Source organism: Balaenoptera borealis (genome assembly GCF_965194805.1).
Source record: "Balaenoptera borealis genome assembly, chromosome: 19".
NCBI classification, from domain to species: domain Eukaryota; kingdom Metazoa; phylum Chordata; class Mammalia; order Artiodactyla; family Balaenopteridae; genus Balaenoptera; species Balaenoptera borealis.
The window spans coordinates 59,783,985-59,811,974 of NC_138878.1; the positions used below are offsets into that span (position 1 = coordinate 59,783,985).

General features: G+C 53.1%; 2 protein-coding genes across 4 annotated transcripts in view; both read right to left on the reverse strand.

Annotated features, from left to right (window-relative positions):
• Window positions 1-1,373: 1,373 nt before the first annotated feature.
• RSPH6A (radial spoke head 6 homolog A) lies at window positions 1,374-16,722 on the reverse strand. 3 transcript variants are annotated; one of them, XM_082370143.1, is made up of 6 exons: window positions 15,853-16,722; window positions 13,169-13,403; window positions 7,002-7,775; window positions 5,503-5,647; window positions 4,607-4,724; window positions 1,374-1,767 (listed from the first exon to the last, which is right to left on the reverse strand). In XM_082370143.1, exons 1-6 carry the CDS (start codon window positions 16,524-16,526, stop codon window positions 1,530-1,532), a joined length of 2,184 nt encoding a protein of 727 aa, XP_082226269.1. In that variant the 5' UTR covers window positions 16,527-16,722; the 3' UTR covers window positions 1,374-1,529. The 3 variants fall into 3 exon arrangements, with proteins under 3 accessions (XP_082226269.1, XP_082226271.1, XP_082226270.1); XM_082370144.1 differs by having other exon boundaries at window positions 1,632-3,798; XM_082370145.1 differs by lacking the exon at window positions 4,607-4,724 and having other exon boundaries at window positions 1,539-1,767.
• Window positions 16,723-16,828: 106 nt separating this feature from the next.
• The window catches only part of SYMPK (symplekin scaffold protein), a 37,014-nt gene continuing 25,852 nt past the window's right edge, over window positions 16,829-27,990 (reverse strand). The window contains exons 18-27 of the mRNA XM_082370141.1: window positions 26,952-27,112; window positions 25,314-25,422; window positions 24,880-24,980; window positions 24,150-24,240; window positions 22,922-23,023; window positions 19,048-19,235; window positions 18,124-18,300; window positions 17,836-17,931; window positions 17,243-17,578; window positions 16,829-17,073 (exon numbers count right to left, since the gene is read on the reverse strand). Coding sequence (XP_082226267.1) covers window positions 16,936-17,073; window positions 17,243-17,578; window positions 17,836-17,931; window positions 18,124-18,300; window positions 19,048-19,235; window positions 22,922-23,023; window positions 24,150-24,240; window positions 24,880-24,980; window positions 25,314-25,422; window positions 26,952-27,112 — 1,499 coding nt within the window. The 3' untranslated portion in view covers window positions 16,829-16,935. The remainder of the gene's footprint in view (window positions 17,074-17,242; window positions 17,579-17,835; window positions 17,932-18,123; window positions 18,301-19,047; window positions 19,236-22,921; window positions 23,024-24,149; window positions 24,241-24,879; window positions 24,981-25,313; window positions 25,423-26,951; window positions 27,113-27,990) is intronic.

Sequence of the window (27,990 nt, forward strand, 5' to 3'; positions counted from 1 at the left end):
ACTTACATCTTAAAGTCCCCGACTGGCCACAGCATCTCCAACCATTCCTCCCCACCCCTGATGATCCCGCAAATCCCAGTGATCTCCATTGCTTCCATAAAACTCCAAGGACTTCATCTAACCCACTACTGATTAATACTAACACCAAACATCTCCACATTTCCCACCAACCTCCTATGTATCTCCATAACTCCACAATCTTCAACAATCTCACTCGGTCCTCCGACACCAACCAAAATTTTATTAATCCCTGCAATGCCCCCAGTGTCCCAATAATCCACTAGTAACCCAAAATCTCTTCCTGATCCCATCAGCCCCCTTATAGCCAGTGCCCCTCACTTCTTCTGACACCACCCTGCCCCCATCACAGATCTTCCTAGACCCACTTATTCAATCGCCTCCCAGATTTCTCACTGGCATGTCCCAGAAGCATCTCACACTCAACAAGTCCTGCAATGAAATTGACATCTTACTCCAAATCCTGCTCCTATCCTGTGTCCCCATTTTAGGGCTGGCACTGACATCCCCTCCAGTCACCAGGCTGCAGAACTCAGTGTCTCCCTAGACTTCTGCCATTTCCCTTCACTCCCGGATTCCAGTCCCCAAGTCTTTTGCATTCTGTCACCTGAATTCCCCTGTTCCAGTCCATTCCTCTGTGCAGCCCTGGTCTAAACTCCTCCTCTCCTGCTTGGGCCCTCCCTGTATCAGCCTTGTCTCTGCTCTCCCAGACTCCTGTCTCACCCCTCTATCTGCCCTCCACTTGGCATCTAGAGAGGTCTTTCTAAAGCATGAATATGATCAGGACCCTGCCCTGTTCAAAGCCCATCTGTGGCCTCCCTAGGCTCTCAGGACAAAGTTCAGCCCTGGGTAATCTGTTCCTGCCAACCTCTCTTTCCAGCCTCATTTCTCACCACTGACTCCTCACACCATGTCCCAAAAATGAGGTTTGAGAATCTACCCCAACACAACACACTCTCGCTTGCCCTTGGGTCTTTGAATGCCCTGTTCCCTCTGCTTGGAATGCCCTACCACTCTGTTTTTGCCCATTTATGAGCCAGCTCAGGAGCTCTGTCAGTCCTCTGGGCTCCCCTATCTGGGTTGTCATTGCCTAGGGAATGTGTCTGTCTCTCCTGTAGAGTGTGAGCCCCTGGAAAGCAGATCTGGGGCCACTGGGTCGACGCTGTGTTCCCAGCACAGGGCTGGGTTGACCCGGGGCACTTCAATAGTTGTTTGATGGCCAGATGAATGAATAAATGAACAAATGGGAGAGACTATGCCGGGCAATGTCTGTGTTCCTAGCAAAGTGCCACCGTCCTGACTTGGAGGCCATGTCAACAAATGTGGTGAACAAATGAATGAGTGACTCTGCTGGAATGCCCTGAGGACATTTTATTTAGAGCAGCTGCCTTCCTCTTCTACCCCTGCTCTCTAGGGGCAGAAAGCAAACCAACAGTGAAAAACAACAAGCTAAAACTATGTATAAGGGAAAGGCTGCTCTCTACCTGCTTGAGGAAGGGGACTACGGGGCCTCAGTCATCCTGGTCCTCGTCCTCATCTTCCTCCTCATCCTCTTCCTCTTCCTCCGCAGCTGCCAGGGCCTGCTCCTGGGCAGCCTTGAGGGCCTGCTCCTCCTCCACCGTGGGGTCGCTCATCTCCATGATCTCCAGGCTGCTGGGGTACTCTTGCTGAACAGGGGCTGGCAGGGACGGGTTGAAATTCTCAGGACTGTACTTGTGGCCCCAGCCGATGTAGATGTTCTCAAACTTCCTGGAGGGGCAGAGAGATGCTGGGAAATCCTCCCTCAAAGACCCCGGCCTGGACTTTTGTTAAAGGTGGGACCCAGCCTAGGCATGGCATGCCTGCAAAGTTATGTGTGGTAGAGTGGAATGTGCCCACCAGGTCTCTCTGTTCATTTGTTCTTTCAGTATTCACTTAGCACCTACTAAGTGCCAGGTCATGTCTAGAGTTGCACTGTCTAACAGCACATGTAGCTGTTGAGCACCTGAAATGTGGTGAGACTGAAGAACTGAATTTCTAATTTTATTTAATTTTCAAATTTCACTTGTGGATTCTTCTTTGACCCATTGATTATTTAGGACTCTGTGGTTTAATTTCTACATACCTGTGAATTTCCCACATTTCCTTCTTTTACTGATTTCTGATTTCATTCCAGTGTGGTAAGAGAAGAAATTTTATATGATCAATCCTCTTAAATTTATTGAGACTTGTTTTATGGCTTAGCATTTGGTCTATCCTGGGGAATGTTCCATATGCACTTGAAAAGAATGTGTGTTCTACTGTTGTTGGAGTGGATTTTATTTAATTTTAATTAAATTTAATTAAATTTAAACAATAAAACTGATACTTCATTTATTGGAAGACATCTAAGTATGTCTGGGACAACCTGGGTACAGGAATCTACTTTTTCAACTGTAGGTGTTGTGAAATCTGAATACAGGTCAAGTATTTCTGATGAAAATTTAGTACCCGAATTGAGAGGTTACTGTGAGTGTAAACCACCCCAGATTCTGAAGACTTAGTATGAAAAAAAGAGTGTAAACTAGCTCGTTAATAATTTTTACATTATTGATTTCATGTTGTAATGAGAATGTTTAGGATATTTGGGGTTAAATACATTATTAAAATGAATTTTGCCTGTTTATTTTTTTAATTTCTTGAATGTGGCTGCAAGAAAATTTAAAATGACATATGTGGCTCATATTTTGTTTATATTGACCAGCACTGGTCTAGATATGGGAACCTAGCAGTGAACAAATTAGACAAGAACTCCTGCTGTGGTGCCTACATTCTAGAGAGAGGAGACTGATAATAAACAAGGGCATAATTGGTTGCATCCCAGGCCCACCAATTCACCTCTCCCCAGAATTTTAATGGGAGAAGGAAAGAGGAGTAGATGGGGGGAAAGGGAGCGGACTAAGAGACAGGGAGAGAGGCAGAGAGTTTGCCACGGGGAGCAGTTTGGATTTGACCTTATTTTCATAGCCTTGTTTTTCCCTCGAGAATCATTTTCCTCCGGGTCTTCCTCGGAGCCTTCAAATACACTGCTTCCTTGGAAGCCCCTGACCTCTGCCAGCCCTGGTTCCTGGGGTCCAGGAACCAGCAGCCTCACCCAGGAGGTTGTGCTTGCTAGGAAGGCAGAGTCTTGTGCTCCAACCCAGACCCAGGCGACCAGAACCTGAGCTTTAACCAGAGCCCCTGGTGAGTCCTACCCACTCACAGTTTGGGAAGCTCTGGTCTAGAATGTCCTTCTGCCTGCTTTTCCCCTAGTTACTTCTTTTTTTCCCCCAAAGATTTCCGATCAAGGCTGCTTTTCCCAGGAATCCTTCCTTGATCCCCTCAAGACATGACAGGTATGAGCTGCCATTGGTCCCTCCACTCTCCCCAGTGGTACTTCTCTTAGTTTGTAACAGGATATTTCATGGGGGTAAGGGGGTGAGGGAGGGTGAGGCTTGATGTACATCTAACACCTATGCTTCCTCTGCCTGCTCCCAGAGTAGGATCCATATCTGCTTTTTCAACAAAGTACTTGGGGCCCAGCGTACAGCTGGTAAACGGTGACATTCAAGAATCTTTTATAAAGAAAAAAAGTGGCGAGATGGATGCATCGTTGGGTGGTGGATGGGAGGGTGGATGGGTGGTTGGGTAAGTGGGGGTTGGAGGATGGGTGGGTGAGTGGAGCTCCAAGTTTGGATCCTTTGCTTTCAGAGGGATGCTGGCAAGTTAGGGTGTGGCCAGAAGAAGGGCGCTGGCAAAAGCAAGCATACCTCTTCCATGCTTCTGGAGGCGAAAAAGAAATTGTCAAGAATGTGGTTAAATTATCAAGAAGATGTAAAATCCCACCTTGACTGTGAAGCATAGTATCGAATACAGCACAGGCTGTTCACTGATACGGAAAAGGAAAAGCTTTGAAAAACCGTCATGCCATCTGGTGGACAGAGCCCGTAAGTGCATGCCCCGTGGCTGCAGGCTGCGCTCTCTAGTGGCTGAGCAGAAAAGCTGGGATGTGCCTGGTGAGAGGCTGAGGGACTTGTCTCGAGTGTGTAGCCGAGGTGGGAGGATGTGGGAGTGACTTCCACCTGCCAATCTTTTGGGAACAGCTGGTGGGGGATCCTAGTGGGGAAGATTTGTGCCCTTAGAGAGAAGATCCTTTAGATTGGAAGAACTGTGGAGGAGGCCCAGGGAAGGAGTTAGCTTCCCCAGAGATGAGACTCTGCCCATCAAGGCCACCCCAAAGGGGACATCTGAGTCCTGTCTGGCTCCATGCCTCAGACAGCAGGAAAGCCTGGGCCAAGGGGCCAAGGTATCCAGGTTTGAATACTGCACAGGCAGTGCGATCCCTGAGTTAGTTCCTCCCCCTTCCTGACCTTCCATTGTTTCATCCCAGGGGCTCACACACTCGGTATGGGATTTCTCGTTTTAGCCCTAGTGGGACCCCTGGGAGCTGAGTGAGGGAGGTTAGCCCCTGGGGGCTTCCTGAAGGGAGCTGTCCCAATGTCTGCCCACCCTGGTGAGTTGCCCCACCCGGCCTGGCTCTGATGAAGTTGTAGCGGCGCCCTCTGCTGGGAGGCACTAGGAGAAGACCTACTTGCCACTGGCGTAGGCATAGGCCCCTGGCCAGAGATTGGAGCGCACGACAGCCACGGAGTACTGCGGGCTGAGGCTGCAGGACAGGCGGGCGGTCCAGGGTGACATGTGCATGATTTCTGTGGGGGAGCAGAGAGCAGCAGGGAGGTCAGAGGTTAGGCTGCAGCTCCCCCTGCCCTGCACAGCCCCCTGGAAGGAAGGTAGAGAGGAGGAAGAGAGGGAGCAAAGAGGGAGGACAAGGAAGGGCATGTGGGGCTGACAGCACTGGCTTCAGTGTTTGAGCCCTGGCTCTGACCACTCTCTCGCTGTGTGGCCCTAGGAAGCCACTTCGCCTGTCTGAGCCTCAGTGACTGCACCCGGGAAAGGAGACACTTATCTCACCTCCTTTGTAGGGTGGCAGTGAGCCCTGAGGCCCCGACAGGGGAGCTACTGTGATTCTCCTTCGAGGTTGGCCATCAGTTTGGACCAGGGATCAGAGGACAGGGCACAGGCTCCAGGCTCACGGAAATCGGGATCCACATCCAGACTCTGTTCGCTCGCCCACTCTCAGCCTCTCCTTTCTTCCTTCAGATGCCTGAGATCCCCACCTCAGGAAATTCTTGTCCAGTCTTCCAAAATCCAGCTCAAGTCCTGCTTCCTCTGGGGAGGCCTCCCTAGCTATCTCTCCCCCTCCCCAAACCCATATGGGACTCGAAAGACCATATCTCACCATCTGGACCATTGCCATGTGCCAGACAAGGTTCACAAGATGGACACATTCCTATAACCCCATGGGATGCCCATTTTATAGATGAGAACACAACCAAAGCTCACAGAGGTGCCCCCCGCCACCAGTCTCGCTGCCCCTCCCTTTCTCCCAGTCTCCCCCAGAGCTGTGTGTGAAGTGAGGGCTGTTACCTGCATCTTCTGAGAGTGGCGTCAGCAGCGGGGGCCCGACCTCCTGCTCCACCTCCTCTATTCCCTCATCTGCCTTCTCTTCCTCCTCCCCCAGCTCCTCCTCCTCCTCCGTCTTCTGCAAAGGGTTCACCCAAGTGCAGCGGCCCTGGAGGTGGGGAGGAGGTCAGGTGGTACCCCCAGGGCACAGAGCCCGGCCTGTACTCTGGGAGGAGGTGAAGGACCAGGCAGTGTACTGGGGACGGGTCCTGTTCTCAGGGACCCAGAAGTGGGTAGAAGGACAAGGTTAGTCGCACAGGTATGAGGTGAGGGGAGAATGGGCTGAGAGCTGTAGCAGTGAGATGTGGACTCCTGCCTCTCTCAGGCTCTGTGGCCTCCATCTGTTCATCCATTCATCCATTCATTTACTGTATATTTAAGGAGCACCTACCATATACAGGCACTGCTCTCGGTGCTGGATATGTGTCCTTGAGAAAAGAAACCCCCCCATGTCTGCCCTTGTGGAGTTGACATTTGGCAGCCCATATGATCCTCTGTTTGCTCATCTGCGAAATGGGGGTGTCATGGGTGCCTCTCTCATTGGATTGTTGCTGGGTTGCAGGAGGTACTGAAGAGCAATAAATGTTTGTTGAATGAATGAGTGAACCTAAGTGCAGAGCATGTAGCAGACTTCAGTTTCAGCAACTATAAAATGTGAATGACCATTGTACCAATCTCAGAAGCAGTTATTTGGATTCAATAAAACATTGTGGAGTCAATCAATGTTTATTGAATAAATGAATGAATAAAAAGTTCCTAGCACACAGCAGGTGCTGCCTTGAGTGAATGAATAAATGTATGTAAAGTTCAGACACACTAGGCATTCAATAAATGCAGGTCCACCATCCCTTATCCACAATTCCAAAATCTGAAAAGCTTTGAAAACCAAAAGATTTTTCATAAGTCATCTGGCGGAAACCCTGACCTGAGTGATCAGAAGCTCTTCAGTTTTGCTGCAGAAATAATGATGCCTTTGAATACAGGCTGCAGCCCCAGCCCCTGCTTGAGATGTTGCGTAATATATAGTATGTGCACTGTGTCACTTTTTTAGTGTGTGTGTCACCTTTATTTTTATTTATTTTTTTAAACTACTCTTATTTTTGTAAGTACTGTTTTTTTTGGCCGCACCAGGAGTCTTGTGGGATCTCAGTTCCCCGACCAGGGATCAAACCCAGGCCCCCCACCCCCACCCCCGGAAGTGAAAGCACTGAGTCCTAACCACTGGACCACCAGGGAATTCCTGTCACCTTTTTAAAATCTGAAAAATTCAGAATTCCAAGGTGCATCTGGCCCCAAAGGTTTCTGACAGGGGACTGTCAACCAGTATCTGTTGAATGAATGAAGGAATGGATGAATGAATATCACTGAGCACGATGCCTAGCTGCCGAGCAGGTGCTTGCTGTCTTATTTTGGAGTCACACCTGGTGCTACGACCCGCAGGGAGGCTGGAGTCCGGCCCTCACCTGTGGCAGGATGTGCTGCGTATGATGCACCCAGTTGGCCATGGAGTCCACCAGCTCGAGGACCGGGATGCCCTCGAAGTCGGGGTTCTCCTCGTAAGAGTCACGCCCGGCACCGCCCTCCTCCTCCTCGTCGCCCTCCTCCTCGCCGAACTGGTAGAAGCCGAGGGGGCTGATGTGTGTGGCGGCCGAGATACGGGCGATCTGGGCCCGCAGGTAGTTGGCCTCGTTGCCCGGGAAGGGCGGGTAGCTGATGACCGGCGCATCCAGGAAGCCAGTGAAGAACTTCTTGATCTTGCGGGCCTGCACGATCTGGATCGGCGTGACGTGGGGCAGCCTCACCCACGGCCGGCCCGGCTCGTTGCACACGAAATACAGGTACTTGTTGGCGCCGTTTCGGCTCTCTTCCTTGGGGACGACGGGCGGCGGCTTCCACGTGGGCTTGGGGATGACGTCGGTGACCTTCTCCTCGTCCTCCTCGCCCTCCTCGCCCTCCTCCTCGCCGTGCGCCTCCATGACCTCGCCGCCCTCCATCACCTCCTCCACCTCCTCCTCCTCCACCTCCTCCTCGCCCTCCCGGAATTCCACCTCAGCCACCAGGTAGCTGCGACGGAGCCCCAGGATCTTGCCCCAGAAGCGGCAGGTGTGGACGGGCCACCGCTCCACTAGCTGCTTCAGGGCCAGGAAGATGCGGAAACTTTCGTCTGAGCTCAGGCCCACGCCGGCCTGCTCGAAGTAGAAGGCCTTCTCCATGATGTTGGGCATGGCCGTCTCTGCCTGCAGAGGGTGGGGCGGGAGGCAGAGGAAACCAGGCTGAAGCGCTGCTCCCCAGCCTGACTTTTCTAGAGTCTACAGAGTGAAACGACTCTGTAACCCAGCTGCTCATGCCACCGTTTTTGGCCACTGAGATGCAGGGGTAAGTGTGCCAAGGAACGATGATGCCTAAATCGTGCAGTTGATGTAAAAGATTTGGGGACGAGCATACTGAGGCTTTTCCTAAAGGTATATACTGCATTCCCATTTTCTTACAAGCTCCATTTATGAACAACACAGTGTTAAAAGGAACAATTATTGCATCCTCTTCCCATGCCTGCCAGACTGCTCCGTTGTTCACAAATGCCTGAAGTCCCTGTCCACAGGAGGATTATACGTTCCCACCCCCACCCCACTGCATTCAGGAGTGGCCATGTCACTTGTTCTGACCGCTTGAAATGGCAGTGAAAGGGACACGGGTCATACCCAGGCAGGAGCTGTAAGAAACAATGTGGGTTTTGCTCTGCTTTCTTTTTCCTGCTCTGCAACTGTGGAAGCCTGTGTTACAGTGGCACTTCCATCACCCTCCAGCTCAAGTGTCTGATAAGCCAAGCCCCCTTGCCAAGCCTGGATGGGCAGGTAGTGTGAGTGAGAAATAAACTGTGTGGTGTTAAGTCACTGAGATTGTTTGGCTGTTTGTTTGTTTGTTTTTTAAATGTTTATTTATTTTATTTTATTTTTTGGCTGCATTGGGTCTTCGTTGCTGCATGCGGGATTTTCTCTGGTTGCAGCGAGCGGGGGCTACTTTTCCTTGTGGTGCGTGGGCTTCTCATTGCGGTGGCTTCTCTTGTTGAGGATCATGGGCTTCAGTAGCTGTGGCTTGCGGGCTCTAGAGCGCAGGCTCAGTAGCTGTGGCACACGGGCTTAGTTGCTTCGCGGGATGTGGGATCTTCCCAGACCAGGGTTCAAACCTGTGTCCCCTGCATTGGCAGGCAGATTCTTAACAACTGCACCACCAGGGAAGCCCAGGCTGTTTGTTATCTCAGCTTGAAACGGCACACCCTGACTCATACTCTATAGGAGGAGAATTGTTATTTTGAAAGTGATTCTGGCAGTTGCCCTCAATCTTTTTTTTTTTCTTTTTGCCATGCAGTCCAGCTTGTGGGATCTTAGGTCCCTGACCAGGGATTGAACTCACTTCCCCTGCAGTGGAAGTGTGAAGTCCTAACCACTGGTCCACCAGGGAACTCCCTGCCCTCAATCTTAAACACAGTGCAAAAGCTTGTCTGCCTAGGGGACTTTCCTGGTGGCACAGTGGATAAGTCTCCGCGCTCCCAATGCAGGGGGCCCGGGTTTGATCCCTGGTCAGGGAACTAGATCCCGCGTGCATGCCATGACCAAGGGTTCGCATGCCACAACTAAGGAGCCCACATGCCACAACTAAAGGAGTCGGCGAGCCGCAACTAAGGATTCCTGGAGCTGCAACTAAGGAGCCTGCCTGCCACAACTAAGACCCCACGCAACCAAATAAATAAATAAAGCTTGTCTGCCTAATTGATATTGACACCAGCAACTCGGGGACAGGGTCAAAACTTAATCCCAAGACTCACTGTGCTGCCAGCAGGGAAGATAAGGGAATGAGCATAGAAAACTCTCTTTGGGGTGTGTGCCTGGCCCATGAGCCAATGGCCATCACCCTCTTTCTGGTAATGTCTTCCACCCACTTGGCAATGGAATGGCCTCACCAACCGTGATTAAATGATATCACCCTGCCTTCTGGCCACTGGTGATTGGAGCAAGTGAGGACAACTGCTCCAAAATGGCAGATCAGGCTCTCCTTCTCTACCTCTGCAATTGTAACTGGGTGGAGAGAAAGTACATCTGGCGTCTCCCTGCCTAGAAATTACTTCTTTGGGATGGTTGGGTTTAAACCCAGGTTGGTCTGGCTCCAGAGGTCATATTCTTTGTCCCTACTCCTTAATTCCTCTATTAACTGTGGTCAGAATCTTCCTTCCTCTTTCTTTCTCCCAGTTTCCAGGAAGATCCTATCTATGATCTGGGAGAAAAGATTTCCTAGTGGCAACTAGATGAATTAAAAAAAAAAAAAAATTCAGGAACTGTGGGGCAGCTGTATGCTGCCGTGTGAGGAGGTAGGGGAGAGAGAGGAGCAGAGGTGAGATATGGGCACTGAGATCCCTGAATACCAGCTTGGCCTGGGGCCCAGCTACATTCCTGCCCTTGGGTTCGACGGCAGATGGCACCATCCTCAACCCCCTTCTCCACTGCTTGCCTTCACAGTCACCTTCCCAGCGCCCCTTGCAGTCAAGGGATGGTTATGTGACTCAATCTGGCCAATAAGACGCAAGCAGAGCTTTTCTGAGGGGCTCCTGGGAAATTTTGCTCCCCTGATTGATTGATTGATTGATGGATGGATGTATTTATTTATTTATTTGGGGGGCCACACTGCATGGCTTGAGGGATCTTAGTTCCCCAACCAGGGATTGAACCTGTACCTTCAGCAGTGAAAGGGCAGAGTCTTAACCACTGGACCGCCAGGGAATTCCCTTGCTCCCCTTGTTTAAAAACATAAAGGGGGAGGGAATTCCCCGGTAGTCCAGTGGTTAGGACTCAGCACTTCCACTGCTGTGGCCTGGGCTCAATACCTGATCGGGGAACTAATATCCCACAATCCCACAAGCCACACGGCTCAGCCAAAAAAAAGAAAGAAAAGAAAGAAAGAAAGAAAGAAAGAGAGAGAGAGAGAGAGAGAAAGAGAGAAAGAAAGAAAGAAAGAAAGAAAGAAAGAAAGAAAGAAAGAAAGAAAGAAAGAAAGAAAGAAAGAAAGAAAAGGAAGGAAGGAAGGAAAGAAGGAAGGAAGAAAGAAAGGAAAGGGAAAAAAGGGGGAGACATACGGTGAAGAGCGTCCCCTCTCTTTTGGGGGCACTGGTGTGGAGATATGATGTCCGAGGCTGTAGCAGTCATTTTTCAAACATAAAATGACAAACTCAAGGACCAAACATCAACGTGATGAAGGCAGAACAGAGGGGAGGAAAGAGCTGGGAGTCTTCACGATCTCACAGAGACACTGCCCCAACTCTACTCACTCTTGGCAAAGTGAAGTAATGAAATGTTTTGCTGAACTGCTTGCGCCATTTTAATCAAGCATTTGTAGCCCAAAGTAAGCCTTACTGACTGCCTTGGCCAGAGATAGGATTTAATTTATTTATTTTTCTTATGTTCTGGTCATGCCGCGCGGCATGTGGGATCTTAGTTCCCTGACCAGGGATCTAACCTGAGCCCCCTGCAGTGGAAACGGAGTCTTAACCACTGGACTGCCAAGGAATTCCCCAGAAATAGGATTTATCCCCAGGCTTCTGTGATGCAGAAAACGGCTTTCTTGGTTTGGGTGGAGTGGAGGGGAGGGATGAGGGAAGAAAGCCCTCAGTGCCCCTTCACTGGGGAGCCACCTTACCAGCCCTAGACTGCTTGCACCTATTAGGTGTGAGAAAAACTATCTCTCTAAGCCACTTGTCTTCATTTCTGCGACAACTATTTCCTATCTTAAAGTGATCTGTGTTGTCAAACAAGTGCAAGAATAATACTAAAGTTAGTTTAAAACTATAAATGTGAGGATAGTCAGGAACTTTTCAAAACAGAGGTGCAGTGATGGGGAGCCTTATGCTACCAAACAGCCAAACCTGCTATGCAGCGGTTGTACACAACAAGCAGGAGAGTCCCAGAGCAGAAAGCCATCTACAGAGCAAGGCACAAAATAGAGACTCCAGAAACAGACTGGAGTCCATACCGGTGTAAATAAATGGTAGAGGTGGCATTTTTAAAGCAGGAGAAAGGATGGATTTTTCCATAAATGCTGTTGGGGATCATGGAAGAAACAGAAATTCTTTGCATTTGGAAGAAATAGAAAATGAGAGAAATGAGAGCCCTTCCTCCCCTCAGACAGAAAAACAAATACAAAATGCTGAATCATGGATTTGAGTCTCTTCCTAGAAACATGTACAGGTCACAAACGCCCACAATTTTGCCCTTCTACAGACCTCCTCATATTAAAAACTCCAGCTCAAACAAACGAACCAAAAAAAAAAACGAAACCAAAACCAAAACCAAAACCAAAAAACCTCCAGCTCCAAGTTCTAAAGGGGTGAGACCTCTAGGGACCAAGCGTTCGAAGAGGGCGGAGCCTCCCTCAGGATTGAATTTTTAAGGAGGCGGAGCCTCACGGGCTGTGGAATTCTAAGCGGGTGGAGCCTCTAGAGGCACAGTGTTCTAAGGAGGCGGGGCCGACAGGGACTTGCATTAGATAAGTGTGCGACCTGGAGGTGTGGGGGAGGAAGGGTGCAGTTCTAAGGGGGTGCGGCCTCCCAAAGAGAGACTGCTGATCTGAAATTTAAAACCATATTCTCAGGTAAGACTGTTCCTCATGTCTAAGACTTGGATTCCGACCTGCGCTCTGCTCACCCAAGGGCTCATTCCTTGGTCAGATTGTCGTTTCCAGTTCTCTCACCATCCCACCCCACTGTCTCCAGAATCCTAGAATTTCAGAAGCATAAAACGTGAGCATAGACCAACAGCATCAGCAGAGATGGCAGAGGTGATAGCCCGGGCTTTGGAGGACATGGTCCTGCCTTCCTAGTCCTGTCTTTTCTAGTTTCGAGCCCTCTAAGTCCTTCCTCCACAAATAGGAATAATAAATGGCACTTGCCTTACAAGGTTGTTTCAGCGAGGAAACGAGCCCACACTCCTAAAGCTCTTAGCTGGGTGGGTGGGGGGGGGGCGGGCGCCTAGGAGGTGTCAGAATTATGATAAAGAGTTCTCAACAAATGTTTCTTAAACGAGTGAAAGAACATTTCAGCCAAATTTTAAGCCGTCGTCCAATGCTGGAAACAGAATCGTGGAATTAAATATTCTGAGGATAGTAGAATGTTAATCAATCATGGGTGGAAGAGTTCTCAGCGGGTCTCAACTTGCAAAAGGGGAAACTGAGTCCAGGGGATAGGAGGCAAATTCAGTGTTGAGAGACTCCAGGAGTCAGTGGGTTTCACAGAAAACGTCCACAGAGCAGTTATTTGCAGAAAGGAGTAAGGGATGGTAGGAGAAATCAGCCTCCACCTCCATGTGGCGCTGGAGTCAGCTTTCTACAATGCAGAGCTGGCCAACCTTTCCTCTGCTTCAAACCCTCCCATGGCGCCCCAGTGGTCTCAGGAGAAAGCCCAAGCCCCTTAGCCTGGCGTTCAAGGACCTCTGTGACCTGGTCCCCGACCCACACTCTGGACTGAAATCGCGTGTGTTTCTTGGTGGTGCTGTGCGCTCCCTCCCCTCCAGGCATTAGCAGGAGCTGTGCCTAAACCCGGGCCACCACCGCTCTTCCGCCGCGCGCCCCTCCCCACCGCTTCACTCACCACCTCCTCCTCCATCTCCTGTTCGCCCTCGCCGCCGCCGCTCTGGCTGAACAGCGCCTTGTGCCTCTCGGCCATCTCATAGGTGGTCTGCATCTCCGGGTCGTCTCGAAGCGTGTCCAACTTGGGGTGGAACCACTCCCACTGAGTGGTGCGGTTCAGCGACTCCAGGAGGAACAAGGGGTCCTCGGGCCGCTGGTTCAGGATCTTGGTCAGCAGGTTCACCAGGTGCTCATACCTGCCTCCAGGAGAGGGGAATGGGAGGTGGGGGACATCGCTCACTCAGCTTACTGAGCTTGCTGCTGTGTTTCTGGCCCTGTGCCTGGCTCTGGGGACACAGGGAAGAGAAAAGCTCCCTGCCCTGGTGGAGCTGATGGTCTGGTGATGGAGACATATTAACCAAATGTGCAAAATATATAGTGTGTTGGGGGTGGTAATTTATACGGAGACAAAGCAGGGAATGGGGACTGGGAATGCCAGGGATAGGAGATGGTTTACAATTTTAAATAGGGAGGCCAGGGAGGGGGCATACTATGTGAATACTGGAAGGAAGAGTATTTCAGTCAGAAGGAACAGCATATGCATAGGCCCTGAGACATTTTATGAGTCTAACATAATCTTGATACCAAAACTCAAGGAAACTAGGAGAAAGGGAAATTCCATGTCATTCTCATTTAGAAATATAGATGCTGAAATCCTAAGCAAAATATTAGCAAGTGGCATCCAGCATTCTCAAAAGGATGACACACCGTGATTAAATTTGGCTAATAACAGGAATGCAAGACTGAACTGATATTAGAAAGAGGAAAAAAAATATAATTCAGCACATTAACATGTTAAAGGAGATATGTAAGATCACCTCAATAGGTGCAGAGAAACTGATAACATTCAACACCCATTCATGATTTTTAAAAACCTAGCAAACTAGGAATAGAATGTAATGTTTTATAATCTTATAAAGGGGAGCCACAAGTAACCTGCAGCACACACCAAACGTAATGGTAAAAGACTGAATATTTCTCCCATGAGATTGGAAATGAAGATGCCTTCTTTCACCACTTCTATATAATACTGCACTGGAGGTCCCAGCCAATGCAATCCAACATGAAAAATAAAAGGTGAAAGAGTTAGAAAGGAAGAAGCAAAACTGTCATGGTTTGCAGATGATATGGTTGAGAATGGAGCGCAAAGGCCTTGAGCTGAGGGTGTGCCTGGCATGTTGGAGGAACACTGAGGAGGTCTGGAGTAGAGTGAGGAAGAGGGGTTGTGGCAGGAAAGGAGGCTGGAGTGATAACAGTATCATCATGGCTTCCATTCACCTGAGTCAGGCACTGTGCTGGGCACTTGAGAGCAACGTTGAATTCTCACCACAATCATACATCTGAGGAACAATTACGATCCCCACTCTCCAGATGAGGAAACTGAGGCTTAGAAAAGTTGAGGTCATGAGGTCACACAGTGGTAACACAGCCAGGATTTAAAACCAGGTTGGCCTGATTTCAAAACATGTATGTCTAGCCCTCTTCAGTGTGCAAACCCTTTGGCAGCAGTCCTGGGTGTGGTGGAGGGCCATCATTGAATTGGGAAGGGTAAAGAGGAGTGAGACTTTGGCCAGGGCTTTACAATAAGAGACCTTGAAGCTCCTGAGGGCTGGGTACTATTGGGGAAGAGCTGGAGGTTAATTTTGGCTAGATTCTAGGATCTGAGGTAGGAGCTGACTAAAGATGAAGTTTGGAGAGGGAGAAGGGGCTGAATCATACAGGGCCTTGAAGGCTGTTATGAGGAGCCTACCTTCTCCTGAGGGCACTGGTGAGCCACAGCAGGCTCTGAGCATAGGAGGAATGGGAGTCAGCTTTGTGCTTTAGAAAGACCTGTTACTTCAAACTCTTCTTCTCTCACTTCCTCTCTTCCTCCCTTGGTTCCAGTCACACCAGCCTCCTTGCTGTTCCTCAAACACGGCAAGCTTCAAAGCCTTGAAGCTCACTGTGTTCCGTATCTGGACAACTCTCCCTCCAATTACCTGCAAGATGCTCTCCCTTACCTCCTTCAGGTCCCTGATCAAGTGTCACTTCCTCAGAGAGGCCTTCCCTGACCTCACACTATTTAATATCCCCTCCCTATACCCCTTACTCTGCCTTATTGCTCACCTTAGCTCTTATCATCACCTTATACCTTATTATATTTATTGTCTGCTCTCCCACTAGAGTGTCAGCTTCATGAGGATGTGATAGGGGGCTGAGAGGTGTGTTATGACTGCAGCTAAGTGGCCTTGGCAAGTGCCTTCCTCAGGCAGAAAATTTTAGTGGATAAAAGGGCCTCAGGAGCCAAATCACTTGTGTTGAAATCCTGGCTCTGCCACATCTTAGCTGTGTTATTTTGGATATGGGACCTAATTCCTCTGTGTCTGTTTCCTCTCCTGTAAAATAGGAACAGAAGATGTACTAATCTCAGCCATGAGAACCAGATGTTTCTGTGTGAAGTGCTGGCACAGTGTCTGGTAAGTAAATGCTAGCTAGTGTTAGTATTTATTCCCCGACTCCTAAGGTGAGTTAGAGGCCCCCAGAGTGGTCGCTGGTTCTCAATGAGGAGCAATCTCGTCTGAGACCCCAGGCCTGAGGCAGGGCCTTGCCTGGGGCTTCTCCCTGCCTGGGCCCCTCCCTCTCCCCACTCCGGGGCCCCCTTCTCACAGGCTGAGGTCGCAATTGACGCTGGTCTGCAGCAGGTAGGCCTTGGCGTTCTGCACGGCCAGCTCTCGAGGGTCTGGCTCACGCACCTCCACATTGAAGGGCATGAAGCCCAGCTCAGAGGGCGAGAACTGGAGCGCAGGGTCATCCCGTAGGTAGGGCCCATGCTGGGTGCCCTGGCTGAACTGCAGGTCTTCTCTCTGGTACCCGGTGTACTGGCCCAAGAGGTCAGCCCGGGGCTCCTGGTAGGCAGACTCCAGTTGCTGGAATAGGTTGCCTTTGCCCTGCTGTAGCTGCTGCAGCATTAGGCTGGCGTTGTGGCTGGCCTGGAGCCTGCCTTCACTCGGGTAAGTTTGGGGCTGTACCTCTGAGGGAAAGCCCGTATTCAGGGAAGGGTATTCAATGCCCCCCCGCTGGACTTCCTCGGCCTGAAAAATAAAGTTCTCATTTGGGGTCAGACTGGCCCCTTGTGACCAGCCCCGGTTGATCTGGTTCGACACCATCTCCCGACTGCTGCGCAGGATCTGAGCGTCAAGCGGTACCTGCTGCACCTCTTCAGGGACTGTGGGCTGGGGCCTAGAGTGTTCCCGACTGCGCCGCCGCTCGGAGACCTGGGAATTCCTACGGCTGGAGGTCGGCTGAGGAGGGGGCTCAGGGTCGGGTGGTAGGTCTCCCATAGTTCAAAGGGATCGCAGACTTCTAGGAGGAAGGCTTGCAGATAGGCAGGCCAGACCAGTCGCCTGGTTTGTGTGTATTCGGCAGCCGCTAGGCCAGCGGCGCCGGTTTCTAAGGAGGGAGGGGGCGGCCCGTTACCAGGAGAGGGCGCGCGGAGACGCTGGGGCCAAGGAGCTGGTTTCCGCGCAGGCGCAAGTGCACGCCAGAAGGGCTTCCCGTTTTCCGGGGAGCTCCTGGGCACGCCCACTAGCTTCTGCACAGTTCCACAGCTGACACGGAGGCAGAGAAGAGACTGCACCCTTACCCCAGACCAGCGATCTTTTTAATTTTTAAAGGCAAAGCACCGCCGGCCAAGCCCCTCCCAGGCCTCCCTGAGCTCCCAGTCCCACTCCCCTTCCCCACCAAGCCCCGTCAGCTGTTCCCCTTAGTCTCGGGTTCCCCGGCTTCCTCAGCAGTGGGGCTGGGAGTCTTCACGGTGTCTTCACCGGCAGGGGTGAGGGTCTGGGGGCTCCGCTCTTCCTTTGAAATCAATCCGCCCGCTGCAGCTTCCTGGTGACAGGAGAATGGGGAGCGGTCAAAAACAGCGTGGTCCCACCTCCAATGTTTCTTCAGGCCGTACCCTTTCTGCCCCCTCCCGCCTTGGGAACTCGGCACACACACTTAACCCCAGGCCCCTGATCTTTCTCGTCCTCTGTCGCTCTGAGGTCGTCGTCCCTACCTTAGGCAGGGGTCCCTCAAGGCTAGAGTCCAGCAGTGCCGCCTCAGCCAGCCCCGAGTCATCGTCCATGCTGATGAAGATGGCCGGGGTCTCACACTCAGGCCCCTCCTCCCGGAAATCAATGGCTTCCTCCAGCTGCGGAGGGCCTGGCCGGGCCGAGGAAGAGGACAACGACGAGGAGGACGAGGAGGGGGCTCCCACTCCCCCAGGCTTCAGCTTCTGTTCCTCCTCCAGCTGCCTCTTCAAGGCCTTCTCCTGGGCCAGCCGCAGGCCGATGAGGTCTTGAGGGGGGCGGGGGGCAGGGGGCGGCGCCAGGGCCAGCGGCTCTAAGTCATCCTGGGGGTGGGGAGGGATACACAAAAGCTCAGGGACGGGTGGGACCTAGGACCTAGGCTGCTCTCAAGAGGTTGGTGGGAAAGAAGACAGAAACCATCCTGAGGCAGACAGCAGACCGGGTGGGCATAGGGAGTAAGGGGCAGCTGTCTCCCCACCCCAAGCTCCTTTCAGTAGAGCCTCAGCAGAGAGATGGCTAGAGTGGGTAGGAGGAGGGGACGGGGCCTTTCTGGCTTGGGGAGGGGGCTGCAGGCCCTCACCTCTTCCAGGGGCCCGGCAGGTGCTTCCTTAGTCTCTGGCTCTTGCTTGCCACTGGCCTCCAGGATGGTCATGATGGAGTTGGGGATGTGTGCTTGCTAGGGGAAGAGCAGGATGGGGGCGTTGTGGACAGCTCTGACCCAGAGACACCCCACCTCACCCAGATCCTTGGTGTCCTTGACCCTCCAGAGGCCCAGACCTTCATGGCAGTACAGGGCTCCCCTCTGCCCATCCCACCCAGTCCCCCAGGGCTGGACCCATGGGGCCACCCACCCCACACCCTGGGGTACCTGGTGGGGGGTGAAGGAACGGACGTGGGCCAGCAGGGGCTCCCGGAGCTCCGGGCACTTGTCAAAGACGGCACCCAGCTGCTGGGGTGGGAGCTGCAGGATGACCTGGAAGCTCTGGGGCTTGGTGCGTTGACAGCACTTGATGAAGCCCTCCCACACCTTGGGATACTTCCACACCTGGGCCAGGCAGGGAGGGAGCAGTCATCAGGGGGCCTGCAGGCAGCCAGCCACCCCAGAAACTGGGAGAAAGACCTTGCCAAGATGGCACCGCCTCATTTCATTCTCACAGCAGCCTCTAGAGGGCGACATTAGCCCTGCAAAACCCACGAGGCCGGGGTGTGGGGACTTGTCCAGGGTCACACAGGTACGGTACCAAGGGGCAGAACCAACATCTGAACCCAGGTCTGTCTGAATCTGCACTTAACCTCTAAGCCAGATGTTGCAAAGTAGCAACCTGTGGCCTAAATCCAGTCTGAAGGCTTGTGCATGGGGTTTGTTTTTTGTTTCATCATGGTATTTCTAAAAACAATTTCTAGCTTCTCCTGAAAAACGGGACCATCTTTCAGGTCTAGTATGCATCCTGGCTGGGTGCACAATGGTGGGGGGCAAGGGGCGGCCATACCTCTCCTGGGACGTGCACCCCCTGAGGCCTTCTGCTTGCTCCTACCACCCAACAGCCCTCACTAATCACGTTGCCACCCTATACCTGTCTGACTCAGTGACCCCTAAAGGGTTGTATTGTCTCAGCAGAGGGCAGGGCAAAGGAGCTGGCTGTCTTGGTAGAGCTTATTCTCTGCATCATGGCTCCCTTGGGGTAGGGGCCAAGCAGGCTGGAAAAGCCTGGGGTTTTGCCTCAAGTCTGTCTGTAGCGTGTCCTGCTGCAGTCCCCTGCTTGGGAGACTGGGGTAGTCAGGGGTGGGTTACCTGCTTCATGATGAGGCGGGAAAGGATGTTCATGACGAAGCCCCCCAGGCGGGGGTACATGGTCAGGGACTGGATGACGGTCCTCATGAGCAGCATGGGCAGGGGACTCTGCTCCATCAGCTGCTGCATCACCACGGCCAGCACCTCCGATGTGTACACGTTCCGCTCCGCAAAGCACAGGTTGGTGGCTGCGAGGAGGCGGAGAGTGGGCCTGTCCCCTTTGCCCAGCTGCCCCCTGGGAAGTGGGAGCCCCACCCCTTAGAGAACCTCAGCCCCATTATCTGCCCGTGTGAGGGGAGACCCAGCCCTGACTTCCTGAAGCTCCAGGCAAGACAGAAGACTTGCCCCACCCAGCAGAAGGTCTCCTTCTAAGGGGACACTGTGGCCTGGTCCTTGGAAAGCCTGGGAGCTGGGTCTAAGGGAAAAGACACTTCCATCTCCTAGAAGCCCCACTGGGCAGAGTGGGAAGACTTTGGCCCTCTCTCTTTGGGGACAACCCCCAGAAAGGGTGAGGTGAGAAAGATGTATTGCCAACCCCTGGGGACCTATTCTGGCTTGATTGGTGTAGCATGGCACCTCCACCCCTACTGGAGAAGGAAACAGCTTTAACTTCCATAAGTAATCCCATAGGAGACAGAAGAGATGGTCTCCACCAGCAGCCTGGTCAAGAGATTGCCCACTCTCAACCCAGTGCATAAGGGCTTACGCTGGTGCTCAGTGTTACCAGGTTCAGGATTACGTGGAGGGCACGGTCCACAGAGTAATGAGAGACGGGTGAGAGGAGGAAGTCTGGGCATACGATGAGCTCCCCAGCTCAGCACCCAGTGCCAGGAAGGGCCCAAGGAGGGCTGGTACAACACAAGCACCCACGAAGGCAGGCAGACCAGGGCAGGCCCTGGGGTCTGTTTCCTCAGGAGTGGGTTGTGGTACCCCAAAATCAGTGGTGGTCAGATCCATTGTGTTAATGGGGAGACTCCAGGAACTGCCTCTGAACCCCTTCTTCCCCAAACACCACTTGCCATGTGAGTCTGTCAACCAGGAAGTTTTTATTGAGCTAGAACAGACCCCCAATCCTTGAGAGGCTAATGGAGAACAGGGGTGGATGCCTATAAAGAATGGGGGTGGGGGGCTCCTAGAAGGAAAAAGGGGAGGATGGAGGCATTACAGGTAGACAGGCAGGGAGGAGGTTGGAGGCGGGGTAGTGAGGATATCTAGGCTGAAGGAGCAGAAGGGAGAGTAGAAGGTGAACAAAGTGCAAGAGGACCTGACCTGTCAGAAACCGAGGCTGTTCCTCCTCCTCCCTTCTAGGTAGTTGCTGGCTTCTGCCTGCTCTGCCTAAAAGCCTCCAAAATCAACCCTCTTCCCTCTCCTCCCCCTCAGCTCCACCCCAGCCTCCTCCTGGGCCTCCCACCCACCTTCTAATCCACCCTCCATACAGCAGCCTGAGGGGTCTTTCAAAAGCTAAACCTGACCCTGTACCTCCCACAGGCCCTCAAGTGAGCAAGTCCAAACTTAAATTGTGGCCTATGAGAGACCCTGTGTGGGCGGGGCCTACACGGTTATAGCCTGACCTCATCTCTTGACGAAGCCCCCTCCCCCAAACCACCAGATCCAGCCAGGGTGCGCTCTGCAGTTCCAGAACCAGGCCACGCTAGCATCTCTCTTGGCCTCTGCGAACGTTCTTCCTTTCTCTGGGATCATCTTCTCTCCTGTTATCTCACCCCTATTCATCCTTCTGTGGCCTCAGCTTAGGTGTCCCCTCCTCCAGGAAGCACTCCCTAACGTCCCATACATGGGAGAGTCAGTAGCCCCTCTGGGCCCCCTGTCCCACTCCTGTTCATTCTAGACTGTTACTCTGGGGATGGCCTGTGAGCCCCGGCAGGGCACGGCCAGGACTGTCCCCATCCCTCTCGTATCCTCAGCACTGCCCAGCAAAGGACTGAGCAGAAGTGCTCAGTGAGTTTTCTTAATCGCTGGACCAGTCCACTGGACAGGTCCAGTTGTAGAAAAACTCACCAGAGAAAATGGGTGGTTTAAGGGGAGAGTGAATGCCAGGAATGACTGCTTATACTGTTAGGCACTGGGGATTCCACTGGGGCCCAAAACAGGACCAGACCTTGTATCTGGACTTTGGATCTGGAGCTTACAGTCAAGTAGGGTTACTAGTGCAACTGAGAAAAGCACTGGTGCCTGAGCAGAGAAGCGTGCTCTGGGAACCGACTGGATTGCATGCTGGGGATGAACAGCCGGTAGGGTGACCAGTTGAAGGGTTGCCAAGAGCTCAGCAATATAGAGGCTCCGTGTGGGCCTGGGTTTGTAGGAAGAAACACGTGGGGTTCTAAAGGCCAGGCCTTGCTGACATCTCCAGGGCCTGGTCGCTGGCTTCGTGTGTGACCTGTGCTAAAGCCCTTTTTCTCCCTGGGCCTTGGTTCCCATGTATAAGATCAGGGACTAAATCTGGGTCCATGAATGGGCTTTAGTGAGGTGGCAGGGGTGGGCGGGGCCTACACGGTTACCACCTGACCGCATCTCTTGACCAGGCCCCCTCCCCCAAACCACCAGATCCAGCCAGGGTCAGCTCTGCAGTTCCAGAATCATGCCATACTAGCATAATCTGAACCCCTCAAATTGTACATAAAATCATGTGAGGGTACCGTCCTTGGGAATGGGCTCGTAACTTTCCAGAGATCATCTAAGGGGCCAGGGCGTGTAAAAAGACTACTCCTGGAGTCTCAGCTTTGAGACACTTCACTTTACTGCTTCCACTAGAGGCCTTAGTTCCTTCTCAGTTGTAGCGTGTGTTTAAAATTTTCAAAAGCTCCTCTCTTGACCTAAAAGTTTCTGAGAGAATTTGCTGAGGAAGACTAGGAAATAAGTCACTGAAGAAGCTACTTCAGGCTAGACATGAAACTAAGTGGCAAGGAGGGAAAACCCCCTCCCCACTTTTAAAGGAGAGAGGAGGAAGCGAAGGACAGTTGTCTTCCGAGAAGAGCAGGGGACGGTAAGGGCTTCCACCTCTGTGGGAAAGCATGGCTTCTGGACCAGAAACCTCTTTCAGGGAGGAAGTGGAGGGGAGCGCTGGGGAGAGCTGAGGGAGAGAGATTGTCCCACAGGAGGCAGCCCTGGGACCCAGGATGCCATCTGCAGGAGGAACCAGCAGGACCGGGTCTCCAACTCAGATCCACCCAACTTCAGATTCTGTTTTTTTGCACTATACCACTTAGCTTATATGTGGCCCTGAGCAAGTTACTTAACCTCTCTGGAACTTCCATTTCGTCTACAAAACGGAAGTCAGCATACTTACCAGGTAAAGAGTGGCGCGGATTGGCAGGCAGGCCTGTAAGGTGCTGAGGAAAGCCTGGCTCAGAGTAAGTGCCAGGTAAACAGTGACAGCAGCTATTATGAAACTGCTAATTGTGGTGAGCCCTCCAGGTTGCCACCAACTCCCCTGCCCTGGAGGCACACTCCCCGGTCTCAACTGGAGCCCAGACTAGACTCCTGGTCCAACGACTGCCCTCGTGCACTCTGTCTGCTCTGCCGGCTGTGCATCTGCCCAGCTTGGCCAAGGGCTCTGCTTACTTAGTTCCTCAGGCTGGTGCTGGGAGGGAGGGGCTCCCCACCCCTCCTGAGGACTACTCTGTGTCAGTGCACAGTGCGTGCATCAGTTCCTTAGGTGGGGGGGAGGGAGAAAGGAAGGACAGAAGGGGGGAGGGAGGGAAAGGAATGAGGGTGGGTGTCTGGAGCTCTGAGATGGGGCTGCAGGCGGCACAATCTCCGACTTGGCAGATTCCAGCAGGGGCACGTGGGCGACTGGGTTCCTCCCCAGGTCCGAAGTGGCCAGACCACTCAAGGGGGTTTGGGGGGAACGCCTCACCTTTGATGATGGACTTCATGTCACACTTCGAGGAGTCGATGTTGTGTAATGCGATGAGAAGCTCTCCAGGGTTCAGGGGGGACAAGGCTGAGTTCCCTTCACCTGCAGCAGGTGGGAGTAGCGGGGAGGTGGAGGAGACAGTATGGAGGCCTAAGAAACAGGTCCAAGTCCCCCAAATTGGTGGGAGCGGCGAATGAAGACAGGCGCCCTCCGGGATTAGGGGTACAAAGGGCTAGAGTAGCGGAAGAAAGAGACTGAGAACGCAAAAGGAGGGGCCTGAATGAGACAGCAGCTGGAAAGCCATCCTTCACAACCGGAGGGCATCATCAGAGGCCTTCACTGTGCTCTCCTCCTCCCCAGCACTGGGCTCCTACCCTAGTTAGGGCAACATCTAGTGTGATTCGGCTGCTCTCCCCAACACTTGCCCCAGGCTGGGCACCCATGAGGGCAGAGCTAGGACGAGCTCATGCCAGGTGCCCAGCACAGCACAGATACTGAGGGGAATTTGCTAGACAGGACAGGCTGGGGCAGGCAACAGACTTGCAAACAGTGCTTGAAGTGAATGCCACGGCGGAGGAGGCTGGGGGAGATGGCAGTCTTCTGGTGGGGTTTTGAGGGTCCCAGTCACTCTTGTGTGTATGTTTTAAATCACCGGATTACATGTGGAACAGACAGCCTCCACCCTCCTTAGCTCCAGCCACTGGGTGAGGGGTGAGGAATCTACCCTATGCCACTTGGTAGTCTTTCTAGGTTGGAGGTTTTCTTTCTTTTTGACCAGGTCAAACAAAGACCCCTCACCCACAGCTGGAGGGGTTCAGGCAAGAGCTAAGGAAGGGCAGGAGTGGAGCCCATGTTTGAGGAAGAGCAGTTGGGTCCTAGAAGGGAAGACGCTTATAGAGAGTCAGACCTCAATTCCACAATTTTGTCCCCATTGTGAATGAAACCATCATCCATGTATCACAGGAGGGTGACCTGGGAGCTTTGGGACAGACGTTGAGATGTCGCCAAGTCTGGATGGTAGCCCCAGAGAGCACGATGAGCCCCCACCCCTTCCTCTCTAAAGACAGCATCCCTCCCCCAGCATTCCGCATCTCACCTCCGGGACGCCTTCCTCCTGCCACCTGAGGTGGGGGCTCCTGGGGGAGCTGGGGCACAGGGAGCCACGGGTGACGGATATGAGGGCCAGGGCTGAGCTGGCCCCTGGTGGGGAGGAGAGCACATCACCTACCGTGCTGGGTGCCCAGCAGGCGGTTGAAGACCTCTTTCACCACTATGGGGTTGAGTTTGATGAGCTTTGGCAGGGCCTGGATCACTTCCTTCTACAAGGGCAAGGCAGGGGAGGCAGGTCAGATACGCCCGCCCACCCCCTCCAGACAAGCCTCCCCACTGCTCACCCTGGGGAGGTGGGGGGCAAGCTCTGGCCTCACCAAGCCCCTTCAGTGCTTTTCTCCTCTCACTTCCTCTGGTCCCTCAAGGCTGAGCTTTCCCAACTCACTGGGCCTGACTCAGCCCCAGCCTCATCAACCCCCATCTGAGGCCCCTGGGCCAGCTCAGTGATTCCTCCTGCAAGTGGAGGAGATGGAGGCTCACCCAAGGTCCCACAGCCTGTTAGGAACAAGACTGAGCATGGGCAGGGGACGCACATCCTCAAGGGGAGGTGCTTCCTACGCTAGGAAGAGTGCTGCTTCTGTGGCTACATTTAGGCCTCAGGACAATCTTGTGTGTATGGGGGGCGGGCGAGGAGGGTGGGGTGGTGGTGGATCACTGTGATACTCACTTGACAGAGGAAGAAACTGAGGCTCAGAGAGGGGAGCGGCTTGCAAAGTTGAGACTGACCCAAACAAGCCCCAGAATGTGTTTACAGGCATCTGACATGGGCACCTGGGTGCCGACCTCCTCCCCGGCCCTGCCCTGCCACGTCCTCGTCAGCGGGGGCATCGAGGCATCCAGCTCCATACCTTTTCCAGCCCATTGAGCACAGGGATGAGGAAGCGGACGTCCGGCAGTCGCTTGTGGTAGAGATCCCGGACCCGCTTCACCAGCTCTGGGGAGGGCGGGACTGCAGGCAGAAGCAGCAGGAGGCACAGGTGTCGGGGGCGGGGGGGTGAAGGTGAGCTCCGAGGAGGAGGAGAAACGGTGGTGGGTGTGTGGGAAGGGCAGGGAAGGGCAACTCCATTTCAGAGCAGAAATCCTTGGCCCCTTGGTTTCTCAAGTGCATTTAGCAATACACTCTTCCACATGGGGAAACTGAGGCCCAAGGATGGGGAGAGACTCACAAGAGGGCCAAGCATCTGGGGACCCAGCAGCTCTGATCCCCAGGTCCGGGGAAGGGGAAGTGGGGAAGACCTGGGCAATGGAAGAAAAGGATGAAAGGTGGGGTCCCAGGGGGCACCTTTGTCCGTGAGGCTGTGCAGACAACGTGTGACCAGTGTCTCTGCCCCCTTGGGACAGTTTTCCACCAGCAGGAGCAGCTCGGGCGAGTTCATGCCCATTCCTCGGATCTAGATGTAGAGAGAGGGATGACAGGGAAGGCCCGGGGAAGGGGCTAGGCGATGTGAGGACGATGAGGGGCCCGGGGTGAGAGCTCGGGGAGGCCCAGGTGTCGGGGGCAGGGTGGATGCTGGGACTCGGGAGTAAGAAGTGGTGACGGAGAGAGTAGATCTTAAAAGTTCTCATTAGAAAAAAATCGTTAATTCTGTGAGGTGATGGATGTTAATGAAACTTACTGTAATAATCATTTCACCATATATACATATATCAAATCACTATGTTGTATACCTTAAACTAAGATAATGTTATATGCCAATTATATCTCAGTACAACAGGGGGAAAAAGAATTGGTGACAGGGTTCACCGAAGTGGGGGGAGGTGGGGGGAGGGTTGGGCAGAAGCATCTCCGTCTCTTCCACCCAGTCTCACACAGACACAGGCTTCCTGCAGCTCCTGAGCCTTCACCCATGCTGCCCTTCTAGGCAGACCGTGCCTTCTCCCTGCCATCTCTGACTTAACCTGAGCTTTAATGCCCAAACTGTCCTTCAGTTCCTTGGTGAAGACTTTTCTGGCTTCTGTAGGCGCCCCTGCCCACCCACCTCTGTGACTGCCAGGGCCCTGGCTTGGCTGCGTGCTCAGATCAGGGCTCGACCTGCTGCTGCTTCTGCAGGCTTCCCCTCAACCCACCACAAACGCCAAACACAGGCAGCGGAGGGCCAGGCTTCAAGGGTTCATGCCTTCCTCTGCCCCATAAATCTTTACAATCGCAAGTGGAACTGCCAGTCTTTGCCCTCGAAGAGCTCAGAGTCTGGTGGGCTCACCCTGAGAATGGGGAGAAGAATCTGCTTCTTCCTTACACCGAGCCTATTACCCCCACATTACAGGTAAAGACACTATTCAATCTGGGAGGCGGGTATGTGGGAATTAATGTACCACACTTTCTCCTTTTGTTTATGTTGGAAATTCTCAGTAATAAAATGTCAGGGACAGAGATATGAAAAAGTAGTTTCAAAGCAGCTACAAATCGGAAGGGCAGACATTCTGAATTTTAGGGGCCAGTCTGTAACTGAGATGCTTCTCTTGTGGGTGACCCTGTGGTTCCAAAGAGGAGCAGGAGGGACTTAGGCAATGACAACTAAAGATTCCTGTCAGCAAGGCAGGGGAGGGACAGCTCATAAATGATAACAGTGACACAGATGTTTACATGCATGAGGTCACGGAATCCCTCCAACAAGCTTGGGGGACTGAATTATCTTCCCCACTTTTACCGAAGTGTGCAAGTTTACGCAGTGAGAAAGTGAGACACGGAATGTGAACCTAGGTCCATCCAACTCTAGGCTCTTAACTACGGTGCTACCCTGCTGTCTTCTCAGGAGCAGATGGAAGTGTGGACCACCCGCAAGTGACACAGCTGCTCAGCCTGGGGTGATAACCCTTAGTGCTTAGCACACACAAGGAGAATATACCAGGGGAAGGGCTGGAGTTGGGGACTGAGCCCCACCCACGGGTGGGCAGAGCCTGGTGGGCTCAGGGGCCTCACCGGCTGTTCGATGACCCTCAGCACTGTCCTCTTGATGTCAGCGATGGCCTCAGTATACACGGCTGCCAGCTCGTGGATCAGCTTGTGGTTCTGAGGCAGGAGGGCCAGGTAGAGGTACAAACACTGCTTTACTGTCTCCTCAGTCCAGGGCGCTGCCACCTCTAATAGGGCAGGGGGTGAAGATCAGGCCGGCCCCACTCCCCTCCCACCCCCAGCATCTGGCTCTTCTTGGGGGACAGGCACATAAGGGAGCTGGGCCTGGGAAGCAAATTGTTTGGGCAGGAAGCCAATCATCTGGGAAATGGGGTGGAACCAGGACTGCTCCCCTTTCAGAAGTCTCTGCACTAAATTCCCATCTGGTCTCCTCTGACCACCAATCCACAAGGCGGTGAGAGAGATCTTTCCAAGTTCTGACCCTGCCCCTCCCCTGCTCAGTGCTCCCACGACTGTCCTATGCCCTCAGGATAAACCCCCAGCTCCTCACCTTGCTCTACCTGCCAGGTCCTGTTCAGGGTGGCCTTGCCTCTGGGGTTGTGTGCTCTGGTTACACCCTACTTTTGACAGTCCCCCAGGGCCCCCACCTTGGAGCCTTTGCACGTGCTGCTCTGATGCCTAGAACACGGCTGCCCAACTCCTCTTTCTGTACCTCCTCCCCTGGGTCTCACATAGCCAGTACCTCTCCTGGGAAGCCTTCCTGGCACCCAGGCTGCACCAGGGCTCCTGTGCTCCCCGAAGGCCCTGCGCTTCCTGCCACAGCCTGAACCTTCCAATTTAATGGTCCCTTCCCCTGGGGCCCGGGTCTCCCTGACTGCAATTCCGGAGGACCCAGAGCTTGGCTGAGGAAATTGGCCTGCGATGATCCTGCCTGGCCTTTCCTGGAGCCCCATCACTGTCTAGCTCTCCTTCTCCTCGGCTTTCAGCCCAGCTGTCCCCTCCTTCAGGATGCTCTCCCTGACCCCTCAGGCTGGGTCAGGTGCCCCCTCTGGGCTTCCACAGACTCCTGGTTTCGCCACCTGAGGCCTGCTCGTTCTGGTTACTA

What these genes read in the sequence shown, in the direction of transcription:
- RSPH6A (XM_082370143.1), bottom strand. Translation starts at nt 16,526, where the DNA reads ATGGGAGACCTACCACCCGACCCTGAGCCCCCTCCTCAGCCGACCTCC. An exon ending in GTCAATTGCGACCTCAGCCT is followed by an intron (nt 13,404 to 15,852) that starts GTGAGAAGGGGG and finishes TCCTGGAGGCAG; the next exon opens with GTATGAGCACCTGGTGAACC. An exon ending in GCCACTCTCAGAAGATGCAG is followed by an intron (nt 4,725 to 5,502) that starts GTAACAGCCCTC and finishes GCTCCCCCACAG; the next exon opens with AAATCATGCACATGTCACCC.